Here is a 23835-nt window from a genome sequence, read left to right as displayed (position 1 = left end):
GCCTCAGCCTCCCGAGTAGCTGGGACTACAGGTGCCCGCCACCACACCCGGCTAATTTTTGGTATTTTTAGTAGAGACGGGGTTTCACCATGTTAGCCAGGATGGTCTCGATCTCCTGACCTTGTGATCCTCCTGCCTCGGCCTCCCAATTCTTTTCTGTTTTTAATAGAGTTTTCACTCATGTTGTTCAGCTTTCCAAGGAATGGATATATGGAAGTCATCGATGACCTGTTCCTGCTTTTCACTGTGCAGTCAACACACCATGCAAAAGATCATGCATTCATGCAGCACACAGAGGTACCTCAAAGTGCATGGTGTAACTTTTTAGGGTGACATTGCTTGACACATCAGATATATCAGCCACGGAGTCAAACTGAGAACAAATGGCAGCATCAGTCCATGTTTGGAACAGTTTTAAACACATTCCTTGCATTTCTCCAATGACAGCACTATCATACCCATATTTAATACTGCTCTGATGTATATATATATCCTATGATACATAACTGCATATGTATATATGTGTGTGTATATATGTGTGTGTATATATACACATATATGTGAATATATATGTGTGTATGTGTATGTGTGTGTGTACATATATATATATATATATATGTGTAGAGAGAGAGAGAGAGAGAGAAAGTTGGGTTTTGCAACTAAAACTTTGTAGTGAGGCCGGGTGTGGTGGCTCATGCCTGCAATCCCAGCAATTTGGGAGGCCGAGGCGGGTGGATCATTTGAGGTCAGGAGTTAGAGACCAACCTGGCCAACATGGTGAAACCCCATCTCTACTAAAAATACAAAAATTAGCCAGGCATGGTGGCGGGCCCCTGTAGTCCCAGCTACTCAGGAGGCTGAGGCAGGAGAATTGCTTGAACCCAGGAGGTGGAGGTTGCAGTGAGCCGAGATCATGCCACTGCACTCCAGCCTGGATGACAGAAGAAGACACTATCTCAAAAACAAACAAACAAATTTAAAAAAAACCCTTGGTGAGTGGAAATTAATTGATTAGTGTCTAAGGTAAGTACCACTGCCAGTATTTGTTTAGTATTGCAGGGAATGAAAGGATCTTCAAACCAGTAATTAAATAACAAGCAAAACTTGAACTTAAACTTAGCTGTACTGTATACTGTGTGGCCTTGAAGAATGTTGACGAAATACAAAAGACACTCTCATTCCCTGGCACCTCTGCCTATTTCTCTCTGTTCAGAGTATAGCCTAAAATCCTTTTGCCAGTTTGGGTCTGATGTTCAAATGGTATCTTACCTGTTCACAAGACAGGGGTGCTTGGAAGAGGGTCACAGCAGCACTGAAACCAGAGCTTGTCAAATGAGGGGGAGAAGTGTTTGTGTGTGTGTGTGTGTGTGTGTGTGTGTGTGGGTGGGTGGGTGTTGCAGTGGCATAGCTCATTGACCTACTCAATTGAAAAGACAGTCAATCCGGAAAACTGAGCAGGTGAATCTGGCTTGCTCCTATTCAGATTCTTCCTTTTGAGTGGATTCTTTCCCACCTGAGTAGATGAGGAGCCCACAGTCACCGACAAGGACTTGATTTTGCTCTACTAATACAAATTGTACTCTCTTTAGTTTGGCTAATTTTTGACAATGTCTCTCATGGTCTCCAACTTTGTGAGAGCAGTTTGGTTTAAAAATATTTGTAAAAAGCAACAGAAAAAGACTTGCAAGTACACACTGTCAACTGGATAGGATTAAATTATGATTCAACAGGCTCAGGGGAATTCCACCCGGTGCCCTGGTGTATCCCAGATTTCACTTCTGCTGAGACCTGCCTGCAATGAATGGCTTCCCTGCTGAGGATGAGCCAGTTCCCTGGGCCCAGAGCCCCTGGTAGCCAGCCAGTCCCTCTATGCTTTCCCATCCTCACATCTGACTCAGTCTTGGCCACTCAGTGAAAGAATCAGTTGGGTGCCACTGTGCATTTCCCTGATGGTAAAGGGTGTGCAGGAACAAGGTGTTTACATTCTTTTGTCCGCTTTTCCCAGCTGAAGCCTAAGTCTGTCCCCAGAGGCGGCTTAGCCTGTGTGGTGTCAGGACTGCAAGGTCTAACCAGCAGTTTCTACTGGTTATCAAACCACCTGATATTTGGTGGAGGTTATCAAACCTCCCACCACCTGTTTCTACTGGTTATCAAACAGTACACACTGCATACAGGATTTGTATTATATTTTTATTTCATTTTCAGCTGTTCTCAAATTTTGTTGGCAGAGTTTTTTTTTTTTTTTTTTTTGAGACAGAGTCTCGCTCTGTTGTCCAGGCTGGAGTGCAGTGGCGTGATCTCGGTTCACTGCAAGCTCTGCCTCCTGGGTTCACGCCATTCTCCTGCCTCAGCCTCCTGTGTAGCTGGGACTACAGACGTCCGCCACGACGCCTGGCTAATTTTTTTTTGTATTTTTAGTAGAGATGGGGTTTCACTATGTTAGCCAGGATGGTTGCAATCTCCTGACCTCGTGATCTGCCCGCCTCAGCCTCCCAAAGTGCTGGGATTACAGGCATGAGCCACCGCGCCCGGCCCAGACTTCTTGAGGTTCTGGTTAAAATGGCAGATTATTGAGTTTCTCCCTCAGAACTTCAGGTCCTGCTCCTCCTATGTGATACTGATGCAGATAGTTCATGGTCCTCACTATGACAAAACGAAGCTTAACAAGACTCATTAAAACCCTGAGCAATGGGGTTACATCCAGAGTAACATAACATCTCCACAAGAATTATGGGAGTGTTTTCTGGTCACTAAGTTAACCAAGTAAGGAAGACAGTGTTCCTCCTCATGGAGGATTCTGACACAGAGGTGCCTGCCTGTAGGGACTGGGTCAAAGGACAGGAGAATGTATCACTGAAATGAGTTCTGGACACTGCTGGTATGTGGGTATGCTTTCCCACATTATATAGTAGATGTGCCCAGCAGTGCTTGGGAACTTCCCTTTCACTACTCCATGCACTCCATAGACCCTAGTTTCAATTTAGCTCATCTCCCAGGCTAAACAGTTCTCTCCTGCCGTCTTCTCTCTTCTACTGCCTTCCTCCAGCAGCAGTGCCCCTTCTAGGAACATGGGCTTCTTAAAGAAAGTTATTCTTCAACAAGGAAAAATTTTGAAGTATCTGCTCTTCAGTGAGAATCTCCTAATGACTATTCACTGAACAGCAGCAAACAGCCCATGGTTCGAAGTGGTCACTCGACATTCATTCATTCAACAATCATTCGTGGAGTGCCTATGATATGCCAGGCACCGTTCTGGGTGCCGGGGCACATACAACAGGAAGAGGCCCACAAGATCGTTGATCCTGGGAGCTTACATTCTGTTTCAGGAGTCAGACAAACATATCTGATTTAGTGTTATGTGATAAATGCTATAGAAAAGAAAAGAAGTGGGTTAAGGGGCTAGGAAATTTTACATAGAATGGGAGGTGACATTTGTGCAGAGACGTGAATGAAGCAAGAGTGTGAGCCACCCAAGGAGCAGCAGCAGCAATGGCCCTGTGGTTAGAGCTTGTCTGATGGGCTCAGGGAGGAAGGAGGCTCCGAGGAGGATGAGTGAGAAGAGGAGTGGGACAGATGTGACTAGAGAGCCAAGGCCCCGATGGTGTTGGGCAGTGCCTTCTTTGCTTCTCCACCACCACATCATTGTCCCATTGCTACTTCCCACAAAAAACACAAACCATGGACCTCAGAGGGCCCACTGCCCTTTTGCGCTCCCAACACTCCTGCTACTTAGGTCTGATCCAGCTATGTTGGGGCTTAGCCAGTGGTCATTCATCGCTAAGTGCTGGAAAAGTGAAGAGATCTGGAAGGCAGACAGTGCTGCTGTGTTCACTCACTGCTATCTTTTTAAATGTTGAAGTGTAAGCAGCTTGACCAGGCTTCTGTGCTTAATTTTAGTACTGCCGAGGGTAGCCACTAGCTAATGTAGAACCTTAGTGCAAACTGGAAAAAAGGCACCTCCTCAGGGATATGTAGCCCTGTGGGCGCACAGCTTTGGCGAACAGCTGGGTACCTGGTGAGGATTAGAAAACGCAGCCTTTCCTCCTCCAGGCAGACATAGCCCCACACCAGACTGCACCATGGAATTAAATCACCTTTTACCCTTCAATGAGTGCTCTGGGCAATGACTGTCCTGCAATACCAAGTGATGGGGCCCTCTCCCACTAGACCTTTACTGGACCTCCTATTTTGGGAGTGAGTGGTCTATACCTAAGAGGAGCCATCCATCCTCTGTGGCACAGGGTGTCAGGACCAGAGGACAGACCGAGCACCACTAGCACTGTAGCCACTTCCTCCCATCTCCCCCTTTTAATGTTCATTCCCCGCCGCCAAATTACACAGTAATACAACCTATAATTTCCCCAGGTAATCTCAACATACAACTCTTCTCCACCAGGCCCTGGCTTACAATTACAGGGCAGAAATACTCATCCCTAGTTACACATTAAAATCAGTTTTAGAGTGAAAAAAAGAATACCAATCTTCAGGCCCTACTCAAGACCAAGGAAATGAGAATTTCTCGGATGAAGTCCAGGCAGGATGAAGTCCAGGATATTTTTTAAAGCTTTCCAGGTGGTTCTAATGTGCAGCCGAAGTTGAGAAAGCTGTTCTAGGCTTAGCCTCTCTTGGTCCCCACACTCAGTGAAACATAACTTAAATCTAGTTCCTTGTTACCATGGCTATGACATATTTTTCTCAGAAGGAAAACAAGTATTCTAGTCCAGTGATAGGGAAATGGGGCCACACCTCTACAGACATACCATATGGTTTTCCCCCGGTGGGTAAACATTCAATGGAGACATCCTCTTCTGAAGAGGTACCAAGGGAGGTCTTTCTCTGATATATGGCTCTTTGTGGATTTTTCTTTGTAGTATCAGGGACAGAAAAATGGCCAACAAGATCAAGCCCAGCATCGCCATTAACACTATGAACCACAGCTCACTGTAGAACTCTGTGCTTTTGCTCCGCGATCCCTTCTTTTCTCCAGGCGTTGTTAGGACCAAGCCTGAAAAACCCACAGAAAGAAAGGGGAAATGTTATTTCAGAAAGCAATTTTGTCATCTCTGGCCCTGCTATTTGATAGTAAATTAGAGAGGAGTTGAAAGCAGTTTGTCTCTTAGTGCTTGTTTGCACTTGTGTGCAGCCTGGGGTAATGGTTCAGTGGGTTGCTGGGTTATAACAAGATGCTTACAGCCCTTGAGAGGCTTTGCTGACACTTCTGGTGCTGCTGCTCAGGTTGGAAATCACCACCATCTTGGCAAATCCCTGGGAAAGATGGGAGTGTGGGGAGCAATTTTTAAAAGGGGTTATCAAAGTAAGCTTGAGGGTCATCTGTTTCATAGCTGTGTGCCTTGGGAGCAAAGTCTTTGCTTGGGTTCTCATGAGGGACTGGGACCCTTACTATTATTGCTGCACAGTCACAAACAAAATCACTGCTTGGAGATCTGAGGTGTCCTTGCTTCATGCAACAGTCCAATTCCTGATATTTTGTGCACACTGGATTTTGAAGCATCAGATTCCATTTACCATTATGATATTAACAGCCTGTGTTTGCTACCATATTGTCTTTACATGGCCTCTCTGTTAAAGAGCAAAAGCTCTGCAAACCATCACCCAAATGCACTGGGAAAGCTTCCTATGGAAAGAAATCTTTTAGCACTGGAGCCACTTACCTTTGCTTGGCGTTCACACATTGAGAGTTCAGTTGATGTGAGTCCCTGCACATGAGGTTAGTTTTAATAAAAGTAGCTCACGCTTAACAAGAATGTACCTGGTGTCAGGCCCTATGCTTAGAACTTTACAGGGATGAAGCATGGGCAGGATTATTATTATTATTATTGTTGTTAATTAATTAATTAATTTATTTATTTATTTTTTGAGATGGAGTCTTGCTCTATCACCCAGGTTGGAGCACAGTGGTGTGATCTCGGCTCACTGCAACCTCTGCCTCTTGGGTTCAAGTGATTCTCCTGCCTCAGCCTCCCAAGTAGTTGGGATTACAGGTGTGTACCATTACGCCTGGCTAATTTTTGTATTTTTAGTAGAGATGGGGTTTCACCATGTTGACTAGGATGGTCTAAATCTCATGACCTCGTGATCCACCTGCCTCAGACTTCCAACATGCTGGGATTACAGGCATGAGCCACCGCACCCAGCCAGGCACGTTTATTAAGTCTTGTGGGGAAGATAGGAGATAGATTGACAAGAATCATGCAGGACAGGTGAAGGCAGTGAAATTATGTTGTCAGCTTGGCAAGCTAAGCAGGGGTGCGGCAGGGGTGGGGGTGGGGTGGCCAGAGATCTGCTCCCATCCAGCCACTGCTGGGGCCAGCACAGAAACTTGTGGATCTGATGCAGTGGCCACACGGGCTGGTGTGGAGCTGTGAGCCAGAGAGCTGCTCATCTAAATCTAATACCTACAGCCAGGTCAGAAGAACAAACAGACACAACTACAAAGCCTACTCACTCACTGGACAAATCTCCCCCTTTTCAGCACCTCTAGAACTTCATGGGCCTGCCTGGTACTTCACACTCACACTCTCAGGGAAAGACTTAAAGGAAAAAAGTTCAGAACTGGGGTGAAACTATTAAAGGCAGGAACAGACGGTGACTAAAACTAAACTTTGAACTCCATAAGAGGAGGGATATTACTTTGCCTACCCTAACTCTGCTGCCGATCAGCTCTGTGATTAAATGTTGGACTCTGACCTTTGCTTCTCATCTCTAAAATAAAGGGTTGAGTCAACACTCCAATCAAGCTGCAGCAGGTTGAAATTCCCCTAATTAGGAACCAATGTGTGTTGTTTGATTAAAAACAAACCATCCTAGGTGGCACACTAAAAGAGTTGTTTCCTCTGTGTGTAGCACAGAGAGAAAATAACTTGTTGGCTGTAACTCCAGAAACTGATCTGATGGGCCCCGTGGGCCCCTTGCTCCACAGCACGCAGGGGAAGGGAGGGCAGCCTGCCCGAGGGAAGCCTCAAAAGGGAAATAGCCCTTAGAACAGTCAGAGGAAAATGAGGTCTCTGCCACTCTCCTGCTTGGAGGCTGCCTTCAGGCAAGGGAACAGGAGTGTTTTTAAAAGTTACATCACAAAAATTAGAACTGACAATGGATATTAGTTGGGCAGCACATCTTGGAATCTGCCAGAGCACTGCACAATCCTCAGAGTTCCTTCCCTCTGCTCTGCCCAGAGCCCGGCCTCCAGACACAATGGAAACCTGAATTCGTATTCATGAGCCAATGGGGGATTTCTCCTTTTTATGAAGACCTCGAGATCAGGATGGTGTCCCTTCATCCCTTCCCTTCTGTCTTTTCAAAGTACCCCTTCACCTTAAGGGACTCTACCTGTGCATCACATGGGAGGTTCAGTGTCAGGGGTTGAAACTCTGGTGGCTGGGCCTCAGATGCAAAGAAAAACCGAAACCACAGCCAGTGTCAGAGTAAATCCCTCTCTGTTGATGGCCTGCCTCCAGGAACAACACACTTCCCATTCACCAAGGAAACTAGACTGGCAGGGCTTAGAAGGAGAGCAACCTTGGTTTTCCGGCATCACTCAACACATGGTCCTGAGCCCTGTGTCAGAATCACTGGACAAGACTTATTTAAAGAGCAGATTCTGAGCCTCCTTGAGTCTGAATCTCTGCCAGAGGCCCAGGAAACTATAATAAACAAGCACACTGAGGTGATTCTTATGCGTACTTAACTTGGCAAACCATGGCAAAGAGAAAGTCCCAGGCCAGAAGTCAATAGAAAATCTGTGTTGGTGTTCTCATCCCAGTAACAAGCTAGCAGAGCATTCCTGGATAAATTCCTGTGTCTCTTATACCTCCACTTGTCCACTTGGGGAAATAATGGAGTTGCTAACAGAATACTGAATGAGATCTGTTCTATCCTACCACTGCTATTAAATGAAACAAGCCATATAAGAGGAATTAAGTGTTGTAGGAAATTGTATATGACATCCAGACATGTAAAGTTTGGAAACATAGAATAATACGTTATTTTTACAAATTGAAACTATCCTTTACAATAATATACATGTTTCATTGTGTATGAGACTCTGTCTCAAAAAAATTAAAAAAAATTTTTTTAAATTGTGTTTCAGAAATTGTGGACACGTTTATTTTTCAAAAAAAACTCTATACATGCAAATTTGATATATCATTAATTACTGGAATTTAAAATAGGATATCAATCCCAAATCTGTTTTAATGGAAAAGATTTGGCATTTCTCTAATTTGCTTTAATAAAGTATTACAAATGTTAGATTCAGAGACTATGAGTAAAACTCCATTTAAAAGATGCTCCTTAAAAATTAAAATTGTACCCCTTGAGCTAAATTACTTGATATCAACAGTCAATCATAATCTTTTATGGAGAATAAAAGACACTTTCGAAATTTATCATTCTAGGCTTTGAATCCAGAATATTAACATTATGATCAACATGAATTGGCTGAATATTTTCTTTCTTCTTCTGATCTTTCCTCTAACTTCCTCTGTAAATCACCTTTATGCACACAAAGTCATACAATTCTTTACTGACAGGGTTTGTGGTTAGGAGAAAAATCTAGTTTGAGCTCTCTGGTCTTTTCCATATTTACAATTCAATATTTGGCATTTTAAGAGTATATTCTGGCCAGGTGCGGTGGCTTACGCCTGTAATTCCAACACTTTGGGAGGCCAAGGCAGGCGGATCACGAGGTCAGGAGATCCAGACCAGCCTGGCTAACAAGGTGAAACCCTGTCTCTACTAAAAATACAAAAAATTAGCTGGGTGTGGTGGCCCATGCCTGTAATCCCAGCTACTCAGGTGGCTGAGGGAGGAGAATCGCTTGAACCCAGTAGGTGGAGGTTTCAGTGAGCCAAGATCGCACCACTGCACTCCAGCCTGGGTGACAGAGCAAGATTCCGTCTCAAAAAAGAAACCCTGACAACACTTGGCACAATTTCTTCTGTATAGTCTATGCTAATACATTAGGACCCCAAGTATGAATAAACAAACATATGTGTGTTTGTTGAGGAAAATGAATAGGTGCCACACCAAGTATAATATGAGTTGTTTACCAAGTCCAGTAGAGGTATCATATTGGATCAACGGCGTCTTAACACTTCCTTCATCAGTCGTGCAGACGACCTGGAAAAAGAAGGCTAGACAAAAGGAAGAACTGGTAAATGACTTGTTCATTCAACACCTACAAATAGGGCACATGCTTTTAAAAGAGCAATGTATCATAGCATGAAAAATAGGATCCCAGAGCAAGTTATGACATTTTATATAATATCCAAAATTATTTCTAATTTTAAAATGTTTAAGAAAAAAAGCTATCATTAGTGTAATAATAGCTTATCCACAAGTAATAGAGCTAAGGAAAATTAGAGCTTATACAGCAAAGGAAAAGAACATCAGATGAGTAAATGATAATACACAAAGCGCATCTTGTTCTGCACATGGTTTAAACCCTTCCTTTAAAATTTGCAGGTGTACTTTCCACTAAATGACCTGGAGTTTCTTACTGAACAGGAGAGCTCGAAAGGGATCCTAGAAATCACATGGTCTAAATTGCTCTTTCAATGGCCAGGAACCTGAGGGAAGTGACCCTTGCAAGGTCACACAGATGGTTAGAGGCCTGGCCAGGTAGAACCTGTGTCTCCCAACCATCAGGCCACCTTCCCTTCCCGACGAGCTGCCCAGGTGACCGTGAACTGTAACAATGAACATGCGTAGCTGAATCTTTGTAAAAATTTTATTAAGTTTCTATTACTATACATGCAATGCTGGAGCTCACTGTTTACCTCTACCTTACAGCCAAAATAAAATACTCATTAATCAATTCATTATATAGTGAGCATTGGTCCTGTGAGCATGCTGATCACTATAAAATACTTAGCGCCTTGTAAAGCATTTTCTCATTTCAATTTAAAAACAAGGCAAGGAGAAAAGGGACGTGTAAGTAAACAGGAAGAAGGAACTCCATCTTACAAGGACAAGATTGTTCTTTCAGGGGCTGATACCAAGGAAGGTTAAGGAAACCCCTTATTCAGGTCCTCATGAGTTGGAGATAGTTATTTCCTGATAGGGCTCTGTTTGGAGACTGGAGATACAGCAAGAAAATCTATGAAGTCGCTAGAAGTGTATTATTTTAGGGTAGTCATTGACTATGTATGGGTGCTATTTCTTTTGTGACCCCAACTTGCCCTTGGGTCTTATCCCTTCCTGGGGACCCTCCAGTCCTGTGGAGGCAGCACTGTCCCCTTGAACTGCATTATAACTGCAGTGCTGTCAAGCTGCAAATGGGAAGGAAAGAAAACCTTATTTATCCTGAGCAGTAACTTTTCCACAAGAAGTGGGCACTTAAACCAAGACATTTTAATGGTGAGCATCTGCTTGTCAGCTTTCGGATTTAGCATCCCGTAAAGCTGGGGAACAGAGCGCCTTCCACACTGAGAAACAAGAGTCAGAAACTAACTTTTGTCCGCCGTTCTCGGTATGTAGAGGGTGGTGTCGAAGCCGCTGTACACGCGTTGCCCTCCATCCGTTAACACGTACTCCTTCAGTTGGCCGTTCAGGAGGAAGGTGTTACTCCAGTTCACACACACCACAGACAAATTGCTGTCCACTGAAAATGGGGCTCGGTACTGAGGCACTGTGGGGAGAAAGTTGTAGGTTCTAAAAAGGGTAACCTCTTTGAAGGGGTGCAGGTGTGTGCTTTAAAAAAAAAATGAGCAAAATCAAACCAAACCAATCCAAAAAAAAAAAAAAAGTTAACCAACATTGCTAGAATCCTTCACTTTTTCCTCAGTATTAACGAAACAACCAGTATCGGGGGTGAAAAGAAAACCAGTGGGAACATGTGTGAAATGCTGTCTCAGCAACTTTATGCCTGCTTTAAAAAAAATCGATACAGAGTGGTGTTTTATAAATAAAACTATTAACATACAATGGATCTGCTCACCAACATAACCCTGGAGCTCATATTTTGTTGCATTTTCCCTCTTTTTAACAGGTAAAGTATCCTTAACACTATTAACTACAGTAGATAGCTATTTTTCATATCAAATCAATATTTATTGCCACAAAGCCCCAAGGACTAGATGAAGTTAATATTTTTTTTCTCCAAACCAAACTGCTTAGATGGTGAATTATGTCCTTTTGGCACCCATTTATTGTTAAAGCTTTTTCTCAAACCGTTAGTTTGTTTTCTGAGATAGTTAAAAAGCCTTGCAAACAGCAATTCAAGTATGATAATTCATTGCCCTGACTAATCAATCAATAGCATAGTACATTAGTATATAATCAAGCTCAGGTCTCCTAAGTATTATATCACATATAGAAGCAACTTTGTGTGCATTTCACAGGCACATTCTCTTTTCATTTTTCACCTCCTTACTAAAACAAAAAGAAAATCCTTAACTGGGGCTCATCTTTTAAATGAATAATTTTTGTGGAAACAAATAAAGGGATACCATATCATCTTGTCAAGTCAGAATAGATTTATTTCATGAGATCTTATTTTCTATAAAATAATCAATATATTTATAAAAACATTAAGATTCACCTACATACCAAATTGGCTTTTAAGAAAAGAAAGGAGTGAGTAGTGAGACTAAATTGAATCTGATTCCTTTTCTTTAAAAAACAATCCATCTATTTCTGATGTTAGGAAATATAACAAAATAAGGAATAATTATGCTTTTGTAATTGTAACATTCAACCATAAAGACATAGTTGATTGTTATCTTTCAAAATAAGATATTTTCATAAAGCCATAAGAAAAATTTTCTGCAAACACCAAGAGTTATCAAGCCCTCTTTAAATCTCAATGCTTTTCCAACATTAATTCTGCCTAATATCACAAGTAACGCTCTATTGTTATTCGTCTAAGACTTCTCTCCATCACCTTAGTTCAATAGATTTTCACTTTTTCCGTATATCATAACAGCACAAATAAAGAAACGGCTTGTAACTAGCAAGAAAATAGAAAGATAGGAGTCTTATTTGTCCTGTAGGGTTTGGAGAGCTTCCTGAGGAAAAAGAGTAAGCAATTAAAATAATCGAGAAAAATGAGTTTACAAATCCTCCCCAAGGAAGACTGAAAAAGCTGTTAAGAACCACTACGCTCCTAGCTTTTGACATACTTTATCTCATTTAATCCTCAAAATAATCCTGTAAAGATTGATTCCTAATTTTTGAGGTGAGAAAACTCAGGTTCAGAGAGGTCAAATATCTTGCTCTATGTCAGTGGCTGGTAGGAGACCAAGGAGCTGAACCTAGGCTTGCTTAAATAAGGCCCATGCTACTTTGTTATAATCGGTACACATTCGTTGAAAGGAACAGAATTTACCAGTTCACCCTATGGGTGCTCTCCAGTGGTGTGCTAAAGCTGGCTCAACCCAACTGTTAAATATTCAGGAATTTTGTGAGTCATTGTTAAATCCGGCCACTACTAAAAATTAAATTATATAAACTTAAATAAATTACATTAAAACAAAGCTTATAAATACTCCAAATTCATAACTTTTTATGTGTTTCACTACATTTTACTACCGTCTGTGTGCTCGAGGTCATTTACATCCACTCTATCTGGCTGGTGGAAATATTATATAATGATACGCTACAACTCATCCCTTCCCGACTCTGTTCAGTGCTGTCATGTTGGTCACTTGAAAGCAGTAATGGGGGTATTCACACCATGGAAACTGAAAAGCACTTCAAATCAGGCCATTTTGCCCTCAAGCAGGCCAGCTGTTAAACATTTACACCTCACCTCTCTCTCCACTGAAGGGGGATTCAAGCAGAGGGAACTAAATGTGTTGTTAGGCTTCTTCTCCAGACCCTTTGCTGAGTGTACATGTGATCACATCTATATAAAACTGCATATTCTATTTTTAAATTATTATGGTTACTATTTTGAGTTGGACTCTTACTCTGTCGCCGAGGCTAGAGTGCAGTGGCGCTATCTCGGTTCACTGCAACCTCTGCCTCCCAGGTTCAAGTGATTCTCACTACTCGGCCTCCCAAGTAGCTGGGATTACAGGTGTGTGCCACCACACTCGGCTAATTTTTTTGGATTTTTAGTAGAGACAGGGTTTTACCATGTTGGCCAGGCTCGTCTCAAACTCCTGACGTCAAGTGATCTGCCCACCTCTGCTTCCCAAAGTGCTGAGATTACAGGCGTGAGACACCACACCAGGCCCCAAATTATTTTCTGGTTTGTATTCTCTGGTGCATGTTTTCATGCTCCCAGTGTTTATAATGAGTTAAAAGTAGCATAAGTGGTATTTTAGAACCTGTATCATAGTCATTTCTTGTATTTTTCCATAACTATTGACCCAGTAGTGGATTAAGGGAACCTCTTCTCCTATGGTGCTAGTCCAGCTTTAAGCTGCTTCTCCAATATGAAAAAACACAAATAAATAAAATCTTTTTTTTTTTTTCTTAAAGACAAATTCTTGCTCTGTTGCTGAGGTTGGAGTGCAGTGACATGATCATAGCTCACTGCAGCCTTGACTTCCAGGACTCAAGCAATCCTCCTGCTTCAGTCTTCTGAGTAGCTGGGACCACAGGTGCATGTCACCATACCCGGCTATTTAAAAAAAAATTTTTGTAGAGATGGGTGTCTTGATATGTTGCCCAGGCTGGTCTTGAACTCTTAGCCTCAAGCAATCCTCCCCCATTGGCCTCCCAAAGCGCTGGGATTACAAGCGTGAGCCAGCATGGCTGGCAACAGGAAGAAAATCTTAAATCAGTTCACTTTGTTCTTCCAAGCATAAGAAAAAAAATCTGGCAAAAGCTAAGCTTCATGACTCAAAAGGGAATTGGTTATAAATTACAAAGCTCACCTAGCTGCTCTCTGGCTTTCTGGCCACATCAACCAAAAAACGGCAACATTTAGCAAAATTGGCTTCTGGATATAGTGCGAAGGAGATTACAAAATCAGACAGCACACATTAAGAATCATTACAGTTTGCTTTGAATATAGTATGTGTGACAAAAAATGCTGATTGAGCAGTGTCAACAATAAACATGCAGTGTTAGGTGCACTCACTCATTCATTAAACAACATTTATTGGAATCTAAGATACTGTGCCCAGTGCTGGAGATGAAAATGGAGAAAGTGAGGACTAAAGGAAGCATAGCTTGAAGGGGAAAGTTGTAAGCTCTGTCTGGGGCCTGTCCAATGTAAGCTGGTTATGAGAAATTCAGAGGGAGATGTCTGTGAGGAAGCTGGGTGGAGGGGTATAAACTTCAAAACAGAGCACTTGGGTAGGAGGTGACCACTGGAGTTTGGCTTTTGGAACCAAAGCCTTGGAGCAGATGAACTCACCTGATGAGGGAGGAGGAAAGGAGGGAGGAGAGAAAGGGCAAGGGGACAAAGTTAAAATGTTTAGGATTAAGATTTGGGCAGTGGAAGAAGATCAAACAACAAAGTTGACTAAAAATGAAAATCCAGAGAAGTAGAAGAGAAACCAGGAGAGGGCTGTCATGAAAATGAGGGTAAACTACTTTTTAAAAAAGGATTGAACATTGAAAGTTCAGTTGCATTGAATGCTACTGGAAAGTCAGTGACGGTGACTCCTGGAGATACATGCCATCTGGATATATCAGTATGGAGGCCAACGGCAAACTTAGGAAGGGATTTTCATCCAGTGCTGAGGAAGTTAAAGAGTAAGTGGAAGAGAGGAGATGGGCAAAGCATCTGCAGACTGTTCCTCAGGAAAGTTTTGCTGTCAGAGAGAGGAGAGTCCACATCACTGCAGGGGAAGGGGAGCTTGTTTGCTTTAACGTTAGAAGGATAGTAGGAACTTTGAATCAAAGTGAGATACACAGAAAGATTAAGGAGAGAGAAGGGATGGTGAGTAATGAAGTGGATGAAATTCACTGCATGGGAGGCAGGTTTATTTCAGATGGAAGAAGGACCACTCTTTCCCTGTCACTGACAGCAATGGGGTATATGCAGGTAGCTTTGTCTGCAGTGGGAAGAGGAGCAAATTACTGACTGATGACACCCCTTTTCCTGGAAAATTACAAGACAAGGAGTTCTGCAGGGAATAAAGGGAGAAATGGGTGAGCCGGGTTGTGGGCGTGCAGGGAGAAAGGGTGAACTGCAGAGGGAGGTTTGGCGAAGGTGGAGATGGTTTGAAGGATTACAGAGAGCAGGAAATTAATTGATCAGGGAAAGAGTAGTACTGAGACAGCAGCCGAGCTCAGTGACCATGAGTTCAGAGTAATTACTGCACTTACTAGATGTGGAAACTGGCCAGGTTACTTAAGCTCTGGCCTTAGTTTGGGGCCACTTCATTGTCTAACTCCAAGAGCCTCAGTTCAGATCATAGTCTATATGAATGGCATCCTGGAATTGCAGTACACAGTTTATAGTCCTGCCTCAGTTTTCTCATCTGTGAATTTGGATAATAATAGTACTATTTCATAGGTCTGTTGTAAGAATTATTTCTAAAATGCTAAAATACTGCCAGGAACAAACAAGTCCTCTGTAAACGTGATCTGTTACTAACATCCTGCCATATTGTTGCTCAGACACATTAAGGTCCTTGTGTGAGATGTTGGTCTTTTATGAATGCGTAATTCTTGCTTTTAAAATTGGCATAATATTCAATGCCAGATAGAGTATTTTAGGTAAGATTATAATCTGACATAATCTTTCCTGAAAGCAAACATGAAACCAGTATCCAAAGCCTTAAAATATTAAAATACTTGATGTATTAATAGTAAATTCTATTTGTCAAAATTTAATTTAAGAAGATAACCAGATATTCAAAGATCTGTTCACAAAGATTTTTTCATCATATTTATTAATGGGAAATTAAAAATAAACAAAATGTCCCAATTAATTTATATATGGAATATTGTATAGCCATTAAAATTGGTGGCTAAAGAGTTTTTTTAATGCCATGGGAAATGCAAATACAATAACATCAAGTATAAAAAGCTGACTATGAAATTTTAGTTGTAGTATCTCAGCCATACAGTAAAAATTACCTATAGAAAGGAGATTAAAGGAATTGATTATGCCAAAATATTAGTAGTGGTTGCCTCTGGGTTGGGGTATGATAAGCAGGACCAGCTTCCTTGGCATGCGACCTGTGGTGTTGCACAGGCCTGTGAGATAGAAGAGTCTTGGACTTAGCCTGTTGCTCTACTGTTGCTGTCTTGGAATTCTTAATGATTTTTCAGCAAAGGATTCCATATTTTCATTTTCCGCTGGACTCCATAAATTATGCAGTTGGTTCTGATAAGCACTTATTTTATTCTTAATACTTTTTGTGTTTGCCATTATTAAACAATGAAAGCATATACCTTATAAAATCTAAGTTATAGTCATATATCTCATAATGACATTTTGAGCAAGACTGCAGAAATGATGGTGGTTCCATAAGATTATAATGGAGCTGCCCTGTACCATCTCTTACATTTTTTGTCTTTTTTTGAGAAGAAGTCTTGCTCTGTTGCCCAGGCTGGAGTACAGTGGCATGATCTCGGCTCACTACAACCTCTCCCTCCTGGGTTAAAGTGATTCTCCTGCCTAAGCCTCCTGAGTAGCTGGGATTACAGGTGTGTGTCACCATGCCTGGCTAATTTTTGTATTTTTAGTAGAGATGGGGTTTCACCATGTTGGTCAGGCTGGTCTCAAACTCCTGACCTCAGGTGATTCACCCGCCTTGGCCTCCCAAAGTGCTGGGATTACAGGCATGAGCCACCGTACCTCGCCCTCTTATCTTTTATATCAGATTTTTTCTGTACCTTTTCTATGTTTAGATACACAAATAACCATTGTGTTACAATTGCCTGCAGTATTCAGCACAGTCACATGCCTATAGAGGTTTTAGCCTAGGGGCGGAGTAGGTTATAACATGTGGGTCTGTGCAAGTACACTCTATGATGTTTTCACGATACTCACCTAACGATGCATTTCTCAGAACATATTTCCATCGTTAAGCGATGCGTGACTGTATTATATAAAAATGTAAGGAAGCCCCCAATTAATTGATTGCTCTTTTCTTCACTCACTTGCCCTTTTGCTTTTCCTAATAGTGCTATGTCTCAATGCTCTCTGGACGTACTAGAGATTATGCCATGTAATTTACAAAGAAAAGGAGTAGCAAAACTTTTTATAAAAATGGTCTACCAGTGTTTGTTCATTTTCTTTCTTTCCATTGATCATTTAACTTCCCCTAAATTTGTTTTTACCCTATCCCCACATGAAAATCCTAAATTTGCCCTTGACTTCCATATTATTAAATCCAGTAGGCATTTTTCCTCAGTAGTCATCCTCATCAATGCTTCAGTAACACTCAGTGTTATTGAGCCCACGCAATCTGTTTTAAAAGTGGCTACCCCGAGTTTCAGGGCAAACTTCTCCTGAGCACCTTCCAATCTCTCTGGCTTATGGTAGCAGCCGCTTATACTCACATTCCTTTTGGGTGGTGAAACTGATCCACTCGGAAGCCGTGCTGCCCACCTCGTTGTGTGCCACCGCTCTCAGCTTGTATGTGGTGTAGGGCTGGAGATCCCCAAGGCTGGCTTTCTGCCCCAGCCCTGTGTACTTTGTCTCTATTTGGCTGGGAGTACAGGGGAGGGCTGAGTCAGGAGGGCAAGCCACGTGGAGTTGGAGTTCATAGCTAAAATGAGAATGGATACGTAGAGTGAAGACGGGTAATGCAATTAGTTTAACTCTCTCTTTTAAAACTGGTTCTATTTGGTGAGGAGACATTTTGTTTTCATAGAGCTACAGGCTTTTTAAAATTTCCATCTGCAGGAAACTGCTCTCAGAAACACTTTATGTAATGCTATTGGAAACGAGCAGCAGATGTAACCAGAGAAATGATAAGAGAAGTCACCATCTAAACACACATTGCTGTTTACCCAGCAACTAGTGATCCTTGTTGGTAGAGATAAGACATTTCCCTCTTTTAAGAAGAGAGACATAACTGGTTCTTCTTTTTTTAGAATAAAGAAATTTTTTTTCTAAATGATTTTGAGTCAAGTGTCTTCTTTTTTCTTTTAAACAGTGGTTTATGAAAATATTTTAAATTGGATCAGGGCAATTCCGATTTAACTGTGGAGGTGTCTTATGTTCCAATGAAGTCTTGTAGAAGGAATGCTTCCAGATAACCATTAGGAGGAGCATATTGAATACAAACACATTGCATTGTCTTTTTAATGTAAAGCTTATTTTGTTGTTCTCCTTTCTATCATTAGTTGCTTTTATGATTTAAATACATCGCAGGTAACATTCCCACTCAAATCAATTTATTTGTCTACTTTGCAATATATATCTGTTCAATAAGCAAGTCCTCCCTGGGGAGTGCCAGGTAGCTATACAGGTTTGTAGCCTAGGTGCAGAGTAGGCTATACCGTGAGTTCATATGTCTGTACACATGCCTTGTTAGTTTATTCATCCTTCCGCCTGACCCATTACCTGTGAATGACACCATTGGGGAACACGGGGGGACTCCACTGGAAAGAGGCCGTCCTTGAGGCCAGCGTCTCTATTTGTGGAGAGGACAGTCCTGAGGGTGGAGCAGGATGGGTTCTCAGTTCAGCTGTCGGTCCTTTGCTGCAACAGTTGAAGCAGGTGCAGGCCTCTACTCCAATAGAGTAGTTAGTGAAGGCTTGAAGGCCATGGAGAGTCTGCTGGGTGGCCATGCCTTCGGATAGCTGTGGGAGGAAGGAAGGCTAGATAAGGCAGTGTCAAACATTAAAGGTGTTTGATGAATGTTATCCAGGATCCCACCTCCTACAAATGGAGTACCATGCCAGGCACTCTGGGAGACGCAACATGGCATTTAGCATGACATTTATCCTCAAAAAATTACCAACCCAGTTAGAGAGGTATGACAAATAGGTGAAAAATCTGATAACGTAACCGTTAAATAGAAGTTTGAGGTAGCAGGATGGAAATCACAAGGCATAATATTATCGATTATCTATTACCTTAGAAAGGTATTAGAAAATGGCACGGAACACATAGTGTTGATCAAAGTCTATGACCCTCAGAGTGATGTCTTTTCAAAAAGCAAGATCTGTCTTTCAATTATATGTCTAGTCAGCATTCACCAAGGTCCATATTCTGCCATGGTTACTTGCATGCAATTTCTCAGTCGAAAAATCTTTTCAGATCTACATTAAAATCAGGTATAAGTATTGTAGAACTTGAAAGTCTATCTCTTCCTCTGAGGGTGTTTGTTTTTACAAAATATCATAGTCTTCTCAATCATCTTTGTAGGATTATAAACTTTTTGGTTTATTTTGAGCAAATTTTCAACCTCATTGTCGTTTTAATAAGTACTCTTTGGAACAAGAGTTCAGAAACTGAAATTAATTTTCATGTTGACATAAAGAATGTATGATTAAGAAGAGCTGTTAAAAAATGCATATGGTGTACTCCAAATATAAATTATTTTAGTTTATTATCATTTTATAAGCATGGATAATCAAGGGTTGATTGTATTTACATCATCTATATTTACTGAGTACAAAGCCCTATAGAAAATATGCTAACATTCCTTTAACATTCAATCCAAGCCTCCCTGTATGTAAGTTATCTGTTGAAATTGTGTTTCAATACCTGACACTCTGGTCTCAGAGGAATTCTCCACACTTGCCCAAATTGTTCCCTAAATTGGTCTAAATAATTCATAGTGTAATACCAGGATCTGCACAATCTCTATACAATGTTTGTGTGAACAAAGTATCATAATCTCCACTTACTCGTGAGAAACTTGAGAGTGACACAAGCTATACCACAGAGACAAGAGTCTTCATCCTGCTGGCTGCTGGTCTCTTCATTTAAATAATACAGGAACTGGTCTAGTTGATTATTAACATTGCTTCCAGGAAGTGGCTTGGCTAATGCACAATGTGAAAGATGATTTCCCTGAGCAATCTCTCCTGTCTCCCAATGTGCCTCAAACATGTTAAAGAACAAACAGTGGAGCTAGGGCTATGCTGATGGAGCTGCTCTGCTCTCTCTTCTAAAGGGTTAGAACTTTCTTGAATTCACCAGAGGAATGAGAGTTTTCCATGTGTTATTAGAGATTTGTGCATGTCAAAATAGAGATTCCAAGGATATTCTTTGCTATATTTTGTTTTCATACTAACATTTACACCACCAATATTACTATTTGCTGACTTCTTACTATGTGCCGCCACTCTGTTAAGTGGTTGATCCGTTTTCTAATTAAATTAAATTAGTATGATTGTCTTTAAAGTCTTAGTTTCTTACGTTTGTGGAGTCTTTAATACCACCTTTAGCATCTCTCTCCCTAAGAGTTTACATACTTTCTGTATGTTTCCTCAGGGTTCACTTTTTCTTCTCTGAGGGATCTTTGTGCTACTAAGTTCTCTATAGAGCAATTGAGAATAGAAGGATAAGAAAGATGAAGAGAAAAACAAAGGCTCCATAGTAATGATTTTTAAAAGTCAATCAGTCCTGGATTTTTAGCTCTGCTGCTCACCACTGTCTCAGCCCCATGGGCACTGCTGGAGAACAGCCTGTAGAGACTGACGATCCCGTTGGGCTTCCTGGGGGCACTGATGTTGACCACTGCTTGGGTAGAAGAGATCGCATGGAACGTGGGGGCTCTGAGACCTTCTGGTGGGGCCGGCCCAGTTCTGCACCATGTCCAGCTACTGGGGGCTTTTCCTGCAGAATTCACTGCCCAGACCTCCAAAGAGAAATCAACAAGACTGTCAAAAGCAAGATACCCTCAGGCTGGAAAAAAAAAAAAAAAGAAAAGAAAAAAAACAAGAAATTGGTAACCAAAAGCAACTAAACACAACAGGAAGAGATAAACTTTGATCTTGCAACTTTGTAATCACACAGGAGAGCAGGCTTTTCCTTTTTTATTTTTATTTTTTGCCTTTTGCCTTTGACCATGTGAACACAAAGGGGGCCGTTTAGGATTTCAGAATGCAGCGGGTTGATTTAAGCCTAATGATAAAACTGCTCATCTCTGTGTGGGAAGTGGAGTGATTTTGTCAGCTTCTGCAAACTGGATGGATCTGCAGACTACATAAAACTCAGCAATTCTTAAACATTGTCCCCACCAAATCTGCATGAAAATTAAATTTCCTTTCATCAAGGAGGGAATAAACATATGGAACGATGTATAATCTTATTTATCAAGAACCATTTGTATAATTAAACACGAATATCCTAAAAGGTTGCCTTAGGTCGTCATTTGCATGAGTAAGTAATTTGTAGAATGTCAGGTACAATAGACAGAGTAGATGGATGTGTGAGTGTATAGGGTTAAATTAGGCCCAATAATAGCCAACTACACAGTGATCAATCAGAATGATAGATCTAAATGGCAATACAAGAAGACTGTCTGCGTGTTTAGGAGTAGTAGTATTCCTTAGTAAGCTTTCATGTGAAAGCCTAACTTCAGGAAATTTTTTTCTCATTGCGTTTCTTCTACACTATATATTTTCTAAAAATTTGCCCCTGAGCTTTTAAAGACAAATCTGAAAAACTTGTTTGATTCTACAGTGCAAGCATTCCGGGCATGCAGGATTAAAAAAAAAAAAAAAAAGCAAGCAGAATGTTCAAAATAGGAGATATTTGTGGGGGGAAAAAAGAAAAAACCTATCAGAATATTTTGCAGTGAGAGTTTAGTTTCATTTTTGTTTACTTTGCTTTTGCATCAATAATATCTTCAAGAGAAGAAACATTAGAGAGATTTTTAGTAGTTAGATCAACTCCTATCAGTGGTTTTCCTACTTTTCTTTTTTTCCGGATTCCTTTGTGAAAGTAAATTTTCTGATGTTGAATTGTTTTCAGTTTGCTGTCAAATGCAAATCTCCAGCCCCTTGCTGATAGGATTGCCAGGAGCCTCATTTTTTAAAAGAGACAACTAACCTACTTACATAGACACACCTGCTCTTTTTAGAGCTCGGATACATCCTCTCATCGTTTGCATAATAGTCACTCACATTTGTATAAACTCTACATTTCACAAAGCACTTTAACTTATGCCAGCTTATTTAGTCCTTACAATGGCAACCTTGTAAGGTGAGTGGAGAATGTATTACTAGTCCCCTTTTAAAGGTGAGGAAATTGAGGCTCAGAAAATTTCACTATCTTGTTCAAGGTGACAAAAGTTACAAGTGCTGAAACAAGAATTCTGCTCTCCAGTGCCTGTTTCAATGAGCAGGGTTTTTGATTCTGTTTGCCATCTGTATGCATAAATGAAATACTCAGAATCATGAAAATTAAACGACTTGTCCATAGATGAATACCTGCAATTCTAGATTAGGTTAAGGTGTCTTAGCTTGCAGGGATGGATAGACATATACAAGCTGTCTTAGGTGAGGGCGGTTTATTTTGGTAAGTATAGGGAAGTAAGGAGCTAGCAATGGGAGAGCCAGATTTCATGGAAGTTAGAGTCTATCCATCAGAATACAACTGCAGCTGCTCTCAGAGTCTCCTCAGAAATAGGCGAGGTCAGACTTACACTAGGGAGGGGACGTGGAGGTTATTCATGAAGAAGTCAGACTTCAGGGCTGATGAGGAGGGTTCCTGTCTCCTCACTCTGCCCCAGAACAACCTCTTTTACTGCAAATATCTTTCTGGGAAGTGGTGGAGGGGTGGACATCTATTATTGCACAATGAATGACAAGATTTTAAAAAATATTCTTGAAAAAGGAATGCAAAGTAAGGTGCAAATATTGATATGACATTTTTTGCCAAGAGCAGAACTTTGGTTGGTGATTTAAGGGCAGGCAGAATTTAAATTCAGGCTACAATGGATGGGGAAGAAAATGAGGAAGAAAGTGCAACTAGGTATAATAAAAGAAAAATTCAACAACTTGTCAATTAATTACTGTTCACCAATAGGAGATGGAAGTAGTGCAGGCATAGGGTGTTGAAAGAAAATGAAATGAAATAAGCATAATTCATAGCAAGTGCTCAGCACAGTTCTGGCTCTGGCTTATGAACATTAACTTTTCTTTCATTTTCAATGTAGATATAGAATCATAAATACTATTAAGGCTTTTTAATGGTAGTGATGTAGATTGTACTAAATCTCAGCCTTCCTGTGTTACGTGAACTTCTACTAGGTGGAGTTCTAGTTCCAAAATGTGATTTAATCCCTGGATTTTAAAAACACCTGGGCCTCAGTATTATAGTGTTTTGCTATATTTCCTTGGAAATATTCTCTTTGAAAACTAGGCAATTCAAAATTCCCCATCACTAATAGGGAATGTATGTAGGCTATTTTGTCTTTGGCAGGAGTCCTTCATAATACATTACTCTTTTTCCTAGACTTTCTTTTTAGTATTCAATCAATTTGAGATCAAAATAGCATTCATATAAATCAACATGCTTATGCAAAGCAGGATCAACCTATTTACATGAGCTACTGTGAAAATGAAAACAGTTAGAATGAAGAGAAAGCTGACTGAGATAATGAAGCATTATGAATTTCACAAAACTTGTACCACGAGGCAGTGTCTCTGTTATATCAAACCACTAGGAGAAAAGGAAAAAAGAACCTGTGAATAATATTATTTTCTCTGTCTCCTTCTGTCTCTCTGTCTTTGTCTCTGTCTCTGCTGAGGTAAAAACGTTCTTTGTCTAAAATATCACTGTGGATTTTTGTCTATGCCCGGCTAAGCAAGAGATAAAAGTATTGAAGTGTAGTTCAGGATTCAGGGTAAAAATACTAACAGGTTATGCTTATGATTCCCACTGAGAAACAATGCCCCAAGATTTGATTCTGTCTTTATAGGGTAGAGAAAGAAGCAGCAGAGATCCCGCATAGAAAATTTTTTAGCAATATGTCCTGATCTTTTAGTTGCAATGAA

The 23835-nt window shown here is 41.0% G+C and overlaps 1 protein-coding gene and 1 non-coding gene across 2 annotated transcripts in view; both read right to left on the bottom strand.

The window, feature by feature from the left end:
- The window catches only part of USH2A (usherin), a 793063-nt gene that overhangs the window by 6014 nt on the left and 763214 nt on the right, over positions 1-23835 (bottom strand). The window contains exons 64-69 of the mRNA XM_054484303.2: positions 20481-20690; positions 18443-18681; positions 17434-17642; positions 10472-10648; positions 9069-9152; positions 4761-5005 (exon numbers count right to left, since the gene is read on the bottom strand). Of these exons, the coding sequence (XP_054340278.1) occupies positions 4761-5005; positions 9069-9152; positions 10472-10648; positions 17434-17642; positions 18443-18681; positions 20481-20690 (1164 nt within the window). The remainder of the gene's footprint in view (positions 1-4760; positions 5006-9068; positions 9153-10471; positions 10649-17433; positions 17643-18442; positions 18682-20480; positions 20691-23835) is intronic.
- Positions 139-230, bottom strand: LOC129023589 (small nucleolar RNA SNORD116). The gene has a single exon (XR_008496853.1). It is a non-coding gene; the product is annotated as a small nucleolar RNA SNORD116 (small nucleolar RNA).

Source organism: Pongo pygmaeus, chromosome 1, assembly GCF_028885625.2.
Source record: "Pongo pygmaeus isolate AG05252 chromosome 1, NHGRI_mPonPyg2-v2.0_pri, whole genome shotgun sequence".
NCBI lineage: Eukaryota > Metazoa > Chordata > Mammalia > Primates > Hominidae > Pongo > Pongo pygmaeus.
The sequence above is the reverse complement of the archived record's forward strand: the minus strand, read 5'-3'. Positions and strand labels throughout refer to the sequence as shown.